Source organism: Ctenocephalides felis, unplaced genomic scaffold (assembly GCF_003426905.1).
Source record: "Ctenocephalides felis isolate EL2017-DRISC unplaced genomic scaffold, ASM342690v1 CF-g0.4_SCAFFOLD_01604, whole genome shotgun sequence".
NCBI lineage: Eukaryota > Metazoa > Arthropoda > Insecta > Siphonaptera > Pulicidae > Ctenocephalides > Ctenocephalides felis.
This window is the reverse complement of record NW_020537758.1, coordinates 30,095,446-30,108,399: the sequence shown is the minus strand read 5'-3', so window position 1 is coordinate 30,108,399 and position 12,954 is coordinate 30,095,446. Positions and strand designations below refer to the sequence as shown.

The 12,954-nt window shown below is 24.5% G+C and overlaps 2 protein-coding genes across 7 annotated transcripts; both read left to right on the top strand.

Moving 5' to 3' along the window:
• The first annotated feature begins 3,254 nt into the window (after nt 1-3,254).
• On the top strand, nt 3,255-7,955 carry LOC113374087. 6 transcript variants are annotated; one of them, XM_026614351.1, is made up of 11 exons: nt 3,255-3,330; nt 4,698-4,724; nt 5,148-5,180; nt 5,500-5,538; nt 6,264-6,299; nt 6,423-6,455; nt 6,787-6,825; nt 6,968-7,006; nt 7,274-7,321; nt 7,585-7,661; nt 7,901-7,955. In XM_026614351.1, exons 1-11 carry the CDS (start codon nt 3,285-3,287, stop codon nt 7,913-7,915), a joined length of 432 nt encoding a protein of 143 aa, XP_026470136.1. In that variant the 5' UTR covers nt 3,255-3,284; the 3' UTR covers nt 7,916-7,955. The 6 variants fall into 6 exon arrangements, with proteins under 6 accessions (XP_026470136.1, XP_026470132.1, XP_026470135.1 ...); XM_026614350.1 differs by lacking the exon at nt 3,255-3,330 and adding an exon at nt 4,507-4,616; XM_026614348.1 differs by lacking the exon at nt 3,255-3,330 and adding an exon at nt 4,520-4,629.
• A 2,608-nt stretch (nt 7,956-10,563) lies between these two features.
• On the top strand, nt 10,564-12,954 carry LOC113373631. The gene is made up of 8 exons (XM_026613916.1): nt 10,564-10,567; nt 10,890-10,943; nt 11,029-11,100; nt 11,511-11,561; nt 11,913-11,975; nt 12,142-12,177; nt 12,419-12,739; nt 12,887-12,954. Exons 1-8 carry the CDS (start codon nt 10,564-10,566, stop codon nt 12,952-12,954), a joined length of 669 nt encoding a protein of 222 aa, XP_026469701.1.

The following is a 12,954-nucleotide window of genomic DNA, read 5'->3' as shown; positions in this document are numbered from 1 at the left end:
TTAGATAAAGTGATCGACGGTATCATATCCTTTAGGGTCATTTTAAAGGGCGTAACCTAGCCCTTATGTCTTAGGGTTATCCGTAACCCACCCATTACTTAATTTAATGTACCCCAGCCACGGGCAACGTTTATGGCGTTGAGCGGTTGCACGAAAAATGTTGAAATGGTAATATGCACTGGCATATTATTTTAATATTAACACAGGGAAATAACTTATACAACCTGGAATATATGAAAAATTCAAATATTTTTATAAAATTTTCTTATTGATGTGAAAAATGTCTATGAATGACATGAATGAATGAATGAAAGACCACTAATATAACTACATTCTTCACGTTATATATATGATAATTGAAATAATTTAAAAAATCACAATATAGATTACTTAATTGATTTCGAATATTTTAATATAATTCAGTTTAGACAGCTCACGGAAAATAGATGAAATATAGGTGTGGCGTGTTACACTCAAATATCTGATATAATATATGACACTCCGAAACCATCGCGTGAGAATTAATAAGGCGCGGCAGAAATTCATCTTATAACTAAAATATACCATAAGCTATTGCTAACAAAGATTTCATTAGTATATAAGCAATCATAAAACTTGATTGTAATCAATAGTTTTTTTAATAAATTTTATTTCTATATGAAAAAGATTCTTCTAGAATGCTTCTATCTTCAATTCAAACTAGTCATTTCGATCTTATTATAATGCATCATGCTTATAAATATTACTTCAATCATTAATCCGTCTTTATAAAAAACTCAGATTCCATGATCTCGACCCAACTAAATAACAGGTCAATACCTGGATATATAATAAATGTAAAGGACTTTCGCATGCACCCAAATACAAACCAATCAAGAAGTAATATCAGTCTTAAGTCAATATTGAAACAAGTAACGTCATTATAACATTAACAGTAGTAAAAGTAACATATTCGTAATCAATCAATTCATTATTTTTCAATGGTCTGACATAGTCAAGAATTATATCTGGTTCTTCGGCGTACAATCCGCAAAAAGTGTAGTATTTCAACAGAGTTCGGCAACATCTCGATGGATCACGAACTCTTCATATATTTTATGTTATTGAACTACACTTTCAATAAATACAATTTATTGGTGATAAATTGTATCTCCTAATTGTAGATTGTAGATTGCTACATCAATTGATGCTGTATTTCTGACTAAACGATACATCCAATCGTACAAATTCTGTAATGAAATAATGTTCATATTATACAAGATCAGTGATAAAACACAATCAAAGTTTCAAAAAAAATATTTTTAGTGTTCAAAGATCTTCCTACTGATGACAATTACATTTCTGCAACTTCGAATCGAAGTTTATAATTGTTGTATAGTGCGCGGAGAATATTGCAGAATTCGATCATTGCCGTAATATAATTTCAACGTATCGCACTTCGAGTAAACTTTGGTAATAACTCTTGTTCATTAAACGAGATCGGAATTGAGTTTTCGAAGACAACGCCGATAACAATACGTGCTAGAAGCCGCGAAATGCCTGCGCGATGTTCGGTATCGGGAAAGCAAAAGCAAAATTACTGAAGATATATTGTATTCATTAGTCAAACATAATTTATTTTACATACACGATAGCGAATTTGTGAATTGATTGTCTCCCATAACTTCGATCTATTTCAATACTGGTAGGTCAATGTATATACGTACGTATATGTATGTACGAATGTATGTATGCATACATATTATACATATATATATATATATATATATATATATATTGTAAAAATATAGCATAGGATAGGGCGGGGCACAAAGATCCAATTTGACTTTCAGTTTTATACTGTCTAAACCCAATGAACTTCATTACAATACAAAACACTTATCAAACAAACAGCTCTCACACTATGCTCACTAAAATTCCCAGTTCCTAATTATCTAAATATGTTTCTTTACTGATTTTCTAAAATTACCTATTCCTTTTTGCCCCATACACGGGGTAAAAAAGGAAAGCCAAGGAGCAAACAGATCCTTATTTTCAATAATAAAGGAATATTACAAAATAATAGCAACATTCTTCAAACAATGCGAAATGCAAATATCAAAGTCACATTTTTTCTAAAGGCCACAATATATATATATATATATATATATATATATATATATATGTATATATAAATATATAAATATGATCTAGTATTTCGTCAGAAATATTTACGAGCATAGTTGGAATAGCTAATTTAAAAATAACAATACATATGATAAAACAATCAAATAATTTATTTTTAAAAATTATATTCTAATATACTAAAAAAACAATTAACAGGAAAAAACTGTTGTTATAAATATAAGCGCCACTGAATTTAAGCCATCAACTCTCCTGATAAAAAATGGAAATACCTTAATCATTATTTATACGAAATTATTTAATGAGTAAATAGTTAAAATTATATAATTATCAATAACATATTATAAATTTTATATCGAATGGAAAAACAACTACTGAGTTGTTTTTTCCAACATGTCCTTGTAGTATACAATGTCCCTCTTCGGCCGACTATTGTAAATTCATCAAATTTATTGAATGTCCTTTACTGGACAGTTGTAAATAAAGGAGATAATAAAATAAATAAATAAATAAATATAATTAAAATCAACGTAGGAATTAAGGTATTTAAAATAGCAGCGTTAAAAATTCTGTACTTTACTCATTTTTGGGCAAATAGTGGGGAACCTTTTCACTTGCGGACCTTTGTGCCCCGCTCTATTCTATATGCATAGTTAAGTTGTGTCAAAGGAATTTATTGAAAATACTTTATAAAAATTATTTACTCTTACTTATATATTTTTGATTCAACATATATTCAAGTAAACCACTTTAGTTAAGTATTCCATTTGCAGTACTATTTTAAACTTATATAATAAGTCATATAATTTACTTGAATAGAGTGAAAACTCAAGAAAGTGATCAATGATTTCATGAATCCTAATTTTAAAGTAAATTACGACTATAAAATGTCAAATAAAATTATCAAAAATGCTTCTCAAAAAAGTGATAATTTTATGCTATAGAAAAAACTATAAAATTACTGAAATTCAATTTCAAATTCAAATATTTTTGTAATCTTGTTATAGTATTTCACTAACATGTATCAATATCAAAAGCAATCACTTCATGCATAATCACAATTTGACACAGAACATTTTCAATATGAAGTCAATAAAATGATTAAATTTTAATTTAAATCAATAGTCGCCGATAGGTCGCAATGTGATTTCATCAAAAACATGTTGAAGTTTATATTTTTCATATTAATGATTATAACAGCCTGCGGTGAGTAAAAATATTGTACATTTGACAAATGAATGATTATTAGCTTCTGCTTTTGTATTTATGTGTTTGTTCTTTTCACCCTTTAATATTTATTAGTTCTTTATCCACATTAAAAATAAAATATAAAAACATTTTTTGCAGAAATTTCAAAAAATTATATGATTTTGTAATTTAATAATAATTTAGTAATAAAAAATAGGAGCCTGTGATGAAGATAGAGTCATGGTTTCGGTTCCAAACAAGATCGCAGCAGACTTGGTCACTCATTTGTCTATAACAGACACAGTAATATATCAGTGTCCTGATCAGGATCTTTCTTTCCTGCCAGATCATGATTTACAAGTGTCTAATATTTGAAATGTATTGTAATAGCAAATTCAAATCATCAATACTAAACCAAATTTATTGTGATATTAATATAAATATAAGTATTGACTAAATTAAAACTCTCGGTTGTCTTTTTCTTCATTTACTGGATTAAATAATAAATATTCACTTTATCCAAATGATCATATCAATAATTATAATATTTCAAGTAAATAGATAATTTAAAAACAACATTCCAAATAATTAATTAAGAATTTTCACCCAATATGATAATAATTTTGTGTTCCTGCTATTTTTGACAAATAAATTGATTAATATACGCTGCCCAATCTTACAAAACGTTTTTATTTTTTTTCAATATTACTGAAACTTAATTTATTAATAATTCTTAAATATGTTTTTCGTTTTGGAATAACTAACGTCATACGGAATTTAGAAAAAGAGATCAATTAAAAAAAGAGCAATTAGTAACAATAACGATAAAGTCTGCATAATCAATATACTACGACAAAATCCGTATACTATCTACAAACCTTAAAACAAGATAGAGAATCCATGAACGATTTATTTTTACAAAATATTTGTACTAAAAGTAACAAAGAGTCCAGATATCAATACTAAAAAAGTGCTACTATATAGCTTACATTAAAACAACCTTTTATTTGATATTTTTATGATACATAAAATTACTTCACAAGTTCTAGCATTGATAACTACACCTAAAAATGTAACCGGTTATTTATGGCAATTACAAGTTCCATGACGAATGGATTACCAGACTTATTATTTCAGATTATTTTATTTGAGTATAATAATGCAAATGGAAATCTTTTATAAATAAATCAATCAGTTGCATCAATATATTTAGTAGTTTGAACATCTTATACATTTTTAAAGAATGAAAATTCACTTGTTTTTTGCTGCTTTGGGTATTTTTTGTAATCAAGCATCTTCGCAAAGTAAATAAACATAGTAATAGATATTTGTTTATATTATTATAAGAATTATTGATTTAATACAAAAATATTAATATATTTTAGGGTTCGGTTATCCAGTTTCAATGAATGGTAAGTACTTTACTGGTTTACAAAATGACAAATTGAATTGTTTTGATCTCAAATATCTAGACAAATTTCGTACTATTTATAAATTGTACATAATTTGCTTGATTGTGTATTCAATATTACTTCATTATTCAATTTATTATTTATCTTAAATGTAATATGTAATATTTTTACAATTGATACAAACACTTAGAAATATCATCATTTTTATATTTCTAATAACTGTTTTAGAAAAATGACTTATTTTTCTTATTTACTACAAACATACGTCAGAAATAATTTGACATTAAATGCTATATTTCAGGTCCATTTCTGTTTAATAGGTACATTATTACACAAATTTTAATTTTAAATTATAAAGAAAGAAACGTTTACAAATAAAGAATAAAATATTATTCATATTAATCATTTTATAATCAATTCCAGGACCTATGATACCACCACGATTGAATGGCATAAGTAAGTATAATAAAACTTTTAAACGTAGATTAAATATACTTGCCAACGTTTATGCATATTTCTTAACTAGTAATCCTAAACCTCACGAGAAATAATGTTTTATAATATATAAGTATAAAATATTGCATTATGGAATACGTCAAGGGAGCGGAATATAATATTTATTGATAAATTAAAGAAAAATAAATTAATGGCATGGTTTAGCCTAATATTTCAAAAGTAAGACAATATTAAAAATACATCGAATACTTACTTACTAACGTGCGATATTTACTCGCATTTTAATAATTAATAAAAAATAATTAATTATTTTTTATAGAAAAGAGATCTTCATTTAGATTCAGAAGTGGTTTTCGTCGTAAGTAAATATTGAAATATATGTGTACATAAAATTTTTCTGTGTCTTTTTCAACCGACTTCAACCAATTTTGTTTGTTATTATTTGATAGATGTTTTTTCTTGTATAGAAAATTTATTTATCAACATTTATTTTGGATTATATTATTGAACAATTAAAAAATTTTTTTGGTTTTGATTTCCCTTCTTAAGAAGGATAAAACCTGATATAATTTATATATAATATAACGTAAAAAAGTACAAATAGTCCTCGGAAAAGAGCACATATCTTCCATTTTATTATTTTCTATTATAAATACAAAATTAACAAATAATAGCAAATAAAATGCGATGTCTATGTCTTCTGTGTTTGAGTGTATATTTGTGTTTCATTACTAATAATGTAAAACATTTTCATTGTCGGTTGCATTGAAATTTTTATGTTCGAAATATATTTTGATAAATTTTAATATTGTCCAAAAAAGACTGTCATTGAATTATTGCATCTAAAAGTATTTGATATATATATATATATATATATATATATATATATATATTTATGTGAATTTGCACTAATTATGAGACTAATTTTGTGAAATTTTACACTAATAATGAAACATATCACAGTATGGAAACGTTTGAAATTTAGATTTTTATGAAGTAAATTCTAATTAATTAAAAATTTATGAAACGACACCTGTTCTTTCACTTCATCAACTATTGAATTATTTTATTTTATTATTTTAGATCCATCAAATGGGCCATTATTTCAGACGCCAGCATGTAAGTGCAAAAATCATATTATGGACGTAGAATAATAATCACCAAAAATGAAATGAAAATTTAAAATTTAGTTGTTAATGCGTGTAAGTATATATCTTAATAATGACTGTGATTCTTTTACAGATAGATACAAATCTCATCCCTTCCAGACACTAGGTAAATTACATATTTATTTATATTTATTGAAATTCAAGCTTAATTGCGCATTTATAACATTTAATATACTTTCGAGCAATTTATTTAAAATATTTCTTTTGAACAAAATGCTACAATAAAGTAGAGTAATTTAAAAAATTAATAATTTTTTATTAGACAGATAAAATAATAGCGAGTTCAAAAAGATACATAAAAACCTAATATTCTTGTTCATTTAATTTCTGTTTTTCGAATTTTAATTTCATTTATTGTAAATAGATATTTAGAACACTTGAATATATTAAATAATTTTTGACAACAATTTGGTAACAAAAATTATTTATTTTTATAGCCCCTCCAATGACAAATCCATATGTGCTCCCACATCAAGGTAAATTGATAATTGATCTAATAGAGTAATTCTAATTGAATTAAATTAGAATTGTCCTATATGAACATCTATATAATCTAAAATTTAAAAAAATAATAATTTGTGAAAATAATTTAGCAACAAATATTGTTTATTTTTATAGCATCTGCATCTACAAAACCTTATGGGCCCCTTATGAAAGGTAAATATAACAGACAATCTAAAACTTCTAAGTATTTGCAAATAATTTATTGCATTTAAACCAAAATTATTTATATGAAAATCTATATAAACAAAATTTAAAAAAATGTTTGTATTATTGTCTATTTCCACACATACCTATTATTATTTAAAATTTATTTAATTTTTAAAAAATCATTCTAATTATCCAAGGTAATCTAATATACTACTCAGCAATGCATATCAAAATTAATCTTGCTATTAAGGTATATTATAATTTATATTACAGGGTTTCCACAAAAAAGAAGCAGGCAACTAAATAAAATCGGGACAGAAGGTAATCACATTTTATTTTACATATATATATATATATATATATCAAGATATATATATATATATAATTTTTTTCGAATACTTCTAAATACTATTTTTGTGTCTGAGAATAATCACATCACAATACTATTTTTGTGTCTGAGAATAATCAATAGACATAATAAAACTTTTAGAATTCTATTAATATTTGATTATTGAATATGATCAAAATAATTACAAAAATTGTTTAAGCATCCATAAAATAATCCAAATATTTTTTTTAAATAGAATCAAGTGGACAAATGTACTATTTAATTCCTCCAAGTGATATCAAATATGACCCTGAAAAGTCCGCACTTAAACTGGTAATTATATATACTTATATATTAAAATGTAGTAATCAATAGATTTGGATCATAGTTTGAAGTTAAATGCATTAAAAATAGTTTAATAACATGTTTGTTATTCATGCTTGAAAAAACGGTTAGAGTGAGTAAACATTTAACTTCACATATAATTTTCAATTTATATTTTGTATATATTTAATTGTATCAAATAGTACAATTTAATACTCATTTTTTATTAGTGCTTATTTAATTTTCAGGTCCCGCAGCCTTAAAAATCCAACAGCACCGCAAAATTCAACACTATATTATTTGGCAATAATAATTAATATTCATTTTAAATTAGTTTTTTGAAAGATAATTTGAATAATTGTATCATTGGTGTACTATAATGTAGTTAAGAATTGTAACGGGAATTAAATTAACACATATTTGTTGGATGAAATTTTGGTCTACATTAAAACAATTGTAATGATATAAAAAATAAAACAATTATATGAACATTAGCAAAAACTGGTTTTGTGGAATAAGATTTCAATCATTTTTAAATTCAGATATTTTAAAGTTTAAGAAAAAAATTATGATTGATTACACAAGTCAGTTTTATACAGAAAACACTAATTGAAAAAAATAATTCAGTTAAGTAATACGAAGACATAGTTGAATATTGCACGATAATATTTTTTTTTACAAATGTCTTACTAATTTTATTGATATTTGAGTACTTCATTCAAAGTATTACATTTAAATTATTCTTTATTTAAATGGTATATTTTAATTTTTTATTTGCCGATTTCAGTTGTATCAAATATAATAATAGAAGATTATATATTATTTTGAGTAACTAGCTTTAAATTAATAGGAAATCAATGAATTTAAATTATGATAATTATCACTAAAGATATAATAAGTCACTTAATAATTAGTTCAAACATCAGTTTAGCAAAAATCTATACGTTTATATAATTTCATATTTGCATTAATAGTAAGGTGACCATACGTCCCGGATTGTCCGGGACAGTCCCGGATTTCCAGCTTGTGTCCCTGGTTTTTCTTAAAGAAATATTTGTCCCGGATTTTTCTATTTGGCCCGGAAGTCCCGGTTTTTCGAAAATCAATAGTTAAATTAATAAAATTAAGGAAACAAACTAACAAATGCTATTTTTTTTCAAATTAATTATGAAGAAAATGGAACATATAGATAAAAAAATATAAGTTATAATATCATAGATAAAGAAGTATTGCATATAATAGTCAATGTATGAAGCTTATTGAAACTTCTTACTACATGTCCGCTATTATAATAAAAAGAAAATTATTTAAAAAAACTGTTTTTTATTGTATCCTTAAATAGTATTTGTTATTATAAACACATGGATTAGCATGATTAAAAATTGACGTCCCGGATATTACTTAAAAAAATATGGTCACCTTAATTAATAGGTGATAAAGTAATGTTTTAAAATTTAACATACAATTATATTTTATAAATGATAATATTTTTTTATTAGTATTATCAATAGCAAACAGACTACTTGCAAAGAACATTTTATGTATCTACATATAATATCCTTGAAAATAAATTTGCTTTTATCTGATGTTACTGATTTGTTTCCCTCGTAATAATCAATAATTGTTAAATAATTATTAAAAAGAATAAATATTAATAATAGTTTTCCATTCCAATAAATATGTGAATATAAAAAATATGATAAAATATTGTGACATTATCAAATAATGTTCATGATTTATGTTTAATTGGTTAAAAGTCGAAACATGTATATATTCGATCATAAAATATAATATCGCAATCGATGATGTAAAAACTCCTTAATGAGCAAGCGTAAATAATGTATTACAAGGAAAATTAATGTGTAATATTTGTTCCCAGTTTTTTTTTTTTTAAAAAAAACGTGTTTATAAATTTATGCTTCAGGTTGTTTCTTAGTTAATGTCAATATAAAATAACTTTTTTGTTTTTTGTGTGCACGTTTTTTTTCTGATGAAAGCAAAGCTTTAGAAATAGAAAGAAAATTGATATATAAAAAGTAGTTAAAAATTCCAGTTTTGCTTTAGATCTAAGAACGCATTGCAAGAAATGAGAACATGGATGCATTTATTAATTTTGCCCGCAATAAAAAGTTTGTTCGTCATATCGTATGCAGCTGCGGAAGACAAGTAATATCTACAGAATAATATTATTATAAATGTGCATTAATATAATATTTATAAATATTACATTTATTGCAAGTAATTTGATCAATTACAAATTGAAAATTTTTTTTAATTAAAACTGATTTTTTTTAGATGGTTTTAATTTTAAATATTGATTTAAATTATTCAGAAACAGGAATATAATTCAGGTGTAGTAAGTATGTTTTACTATTAATTTCCTAACGGTAAAATTATAGCATTGCTTTAAATGCATTACTATTTAAATATATTTGTTAAATTCTTAAATTAAGATTCTACAATGCACAATGAATGTTCTAAAAATTAAAATAATTACAGAGATATTTAATACATAATTCATAAAAACTTGCATGATATACTAACAAAAGCTGTAATATGCAATATAAAATTAATTTATAATTTAAACAATTTTAATTGCAGGCTGAATTGCCTCCTTTACCTATTGGATTTTGCTAGTATATAACAAAGATTGCACAGGTAAATATATATATATATATATATATATTTATATTCTATATAGATGTATATATATATTATGTATATATATTTGTATATATAATCTTGAAAATATATTGATTAAATATTTTCTTATAGGATGTCCACCACACGGTTTGCAACCAGGTAAATAATATTTGCACTAAGTTTCGAATATATAAAAAATAAATTACTGTATGAATTATAATATTTTGTCGATTGTAATTCAAACTATCAATTATTTTGAACTATCATTATGCGTATTATTTCTGATAAAAAACAAAAATGACAATTCCACAAAAAGTCATTTAATGCATGTTTTTTCTTTAAAACTATGGTAAAAAACTTTTATAAAGAAGTGAAAAAAAAAATAAAAAAGAATAAATTAAATAAATACATGATAAATATATATAAACTTATCATGTATTTCTTATTTTTCTTATTTTTTTCACCTTCTTTATAAAAGTCTTATATATATATATATATATATATATATATATATATATATATGTATATATATATTAGAAACATTATAGTTTGAAAAATTCGAAAATATATATGAAATATTTCATTTTGTTACAGGCATTGTTCCATATAAAGGATTTTACCCTAGCAATGCATTACCCTATTATCCAGGTATCGTAAAATTAATATCTTATTCTGAATATCTATGTGTATTTGTATAAAATCGCGTTTTGTAATATATATTTATCTTATTAAGGAGAGCGAGATAAGGAACTGGCAAATTTTCGAAATCAAACCGAGGAGCTAAAAGCCCATTATTTGCAGCAAGGTAATTTCTCACCAATTGCTTCAAATCACTGCTTTATTAATTTTTTATTTAATTCTTTGGCTGTAAATGTATATATATATTATTTATATTATCAATATTATAATTATAATTGTTACTAGATAAATTCCTACAAAATTCAAACAATGAGCTGCATAATTAATCTAGATTCTGCAATCTAAGCTTTAGGCATTTGCCGATAAAAAAGTCTTATTTTATTTTTCGACTAACGTTTTCATTTACACTATCATGGGATTATTAAAATCAAAAAATTACTGTCACATAAGGTTTAATTTGCCTAGATCAAATTAATAAATAATCGATTTTTCCCCAAAGCCATGTATAGTAAAATACAAAGCCTAAATATATAAAACATTTTATTATGTTTATTAATTATTTCTATTTTCTAATAGTTGCTGTTCTTCATAGTCATGAAGATCCTAATAGCAGTGATGAAAATTTAGGTAAATTATAAAAACTTGATAGTGGAATCTAAGGTAATGATTATTTATCAATTACAAAACACGCAATTGGTGTTGCTAATACTCGTTTTCATTTAGATAAAAATAAAATTAAGTATTTAAAAACGAAATGATTTCTACATATACTTGGGAACAGATAAAATACTTGAACATATATTTGCATTTTATTGTTCAAATGATTGTAATAATCATTTAAACTTCTATAGATATAATATTCAGATTCAAAGTTAAATTTAACACTAATTTATGGATTCGAGAATAAACCATCATTTCGCAAAAATGCAACAGATTTGAACTGTTTTAATACTGTTTTTTATCTATTTTAATTTATAGATGGTCACGGAAAAGGAAAAGGAAAAGGAAAAGGAAAAGGCAGTAAGAGGAAAACAAGTTTAGGTAATTAAAAAGTATCAAATGAATTACAAATTATTGATTGCAAATTCATTTTTTTTTAAAATTCTATACTGCAATTGCATTTGCTACATTTTTAAAACCTAATATTTTAGTAAATTCATACAGCAAATATAATATACTGTAATTCATGTATGTTCTATTATTTTAGGTTACCTAAATAGCATCTACGACTACTTAGATTCAGGTAAACTTAGAAAATTAAAACTTTCACGATTGTATATGCGTATGTGTATGTTTATATATATTCAATGAAACCCGTTTTTGTGCGATACATTTTTGTGCTATTATATTTTTAAGCTACTGGTTTTGTGTGATTCTATTTTGAAATTAAAACTGGTTTTGCGGAAAGTTTTCAGTCCAATTTGAGTACCAGTTTGAGTTGATATCAGGTTTTAGTTTTAATCAAAATATATTAAATTTTTTAGCGGATGTCAGTTATGAGAGCAGTGGTATTGATGATTCAGAATCTGGAGATAGTAGTAGTAAAAACTATGCCCATCATAGTTATCATTCAGATAATAGCATAGAAGAATATGACACAGAAGATCATTACGGGGGTTATCATAATGAGAATTACAAATATGATGATTCAAGGGCAAAAGATACCAAACCTGGATCGTTAGCAATTGGAAGTATTAATACACAAAATTCTGGTACAGAAGGTGCATATGCTTTACCAAATTATGGTGAAGAGGGCGGTATGGAAGAAAGTAAAGATAGTGGAATTGAGAGTCATATTCATCCAGGTATTTTAAGTTTATAATTATGTCCAAACTCTATATCCAACACAAAATAAAAATATAAGTAATTAATTAGATATATATATATATATATATATATATATATATATATATAAATTTAGTTATTATGTGTTAAATACTTTGAAATATCAGGTGACATATATGTGGGCTTCAGCAATCGCAGAATATCGTTGACAAATAAGCAAAGAAAGAGGCAATAA

Excerpts from the sequence above, each read along its gene's own strand:
- LOC113373631 (XM_026613916.1), top strand. Across the intron at positions 10,944-11,028 it reads TGCATTACCCTATTATCCAG|GAGAGCGAGATAAGGAACTG; the intron begins GTATCGTAAAAT and ends TATCTTATTAAG. Across the intron at positions 11,976-12,141 it reads TAAGAGGAAAACAAGTTTAG|GTTACCTAAATAGCATCTAC; the intron begins GTAATTAAAAAG and ends CTATTATTTTAG.
- LOC113374087 (XM_026614350.1), top strand. The coding sequence starts at position 4,556 with ATGAAAATTCACTTGTTTTTTGCTGCTTTGGGTATTTTTTGTAATCAA. Across the intron at positions 5,181-5,499 it reads ACCACGATTGAATGGCATAA|AAAAGAGATCTTCATTTAGA; the intron begins GTAAGTATAATA and ends TATTTTTTATAG. Across the intron at positions 6,456-6,786 it reads TCATCCCTTCCAGACACTAG|CCCCTCCAATGACAAATCCA; the intron begins GTAAATTACATA and ends TTATTTTTATAG.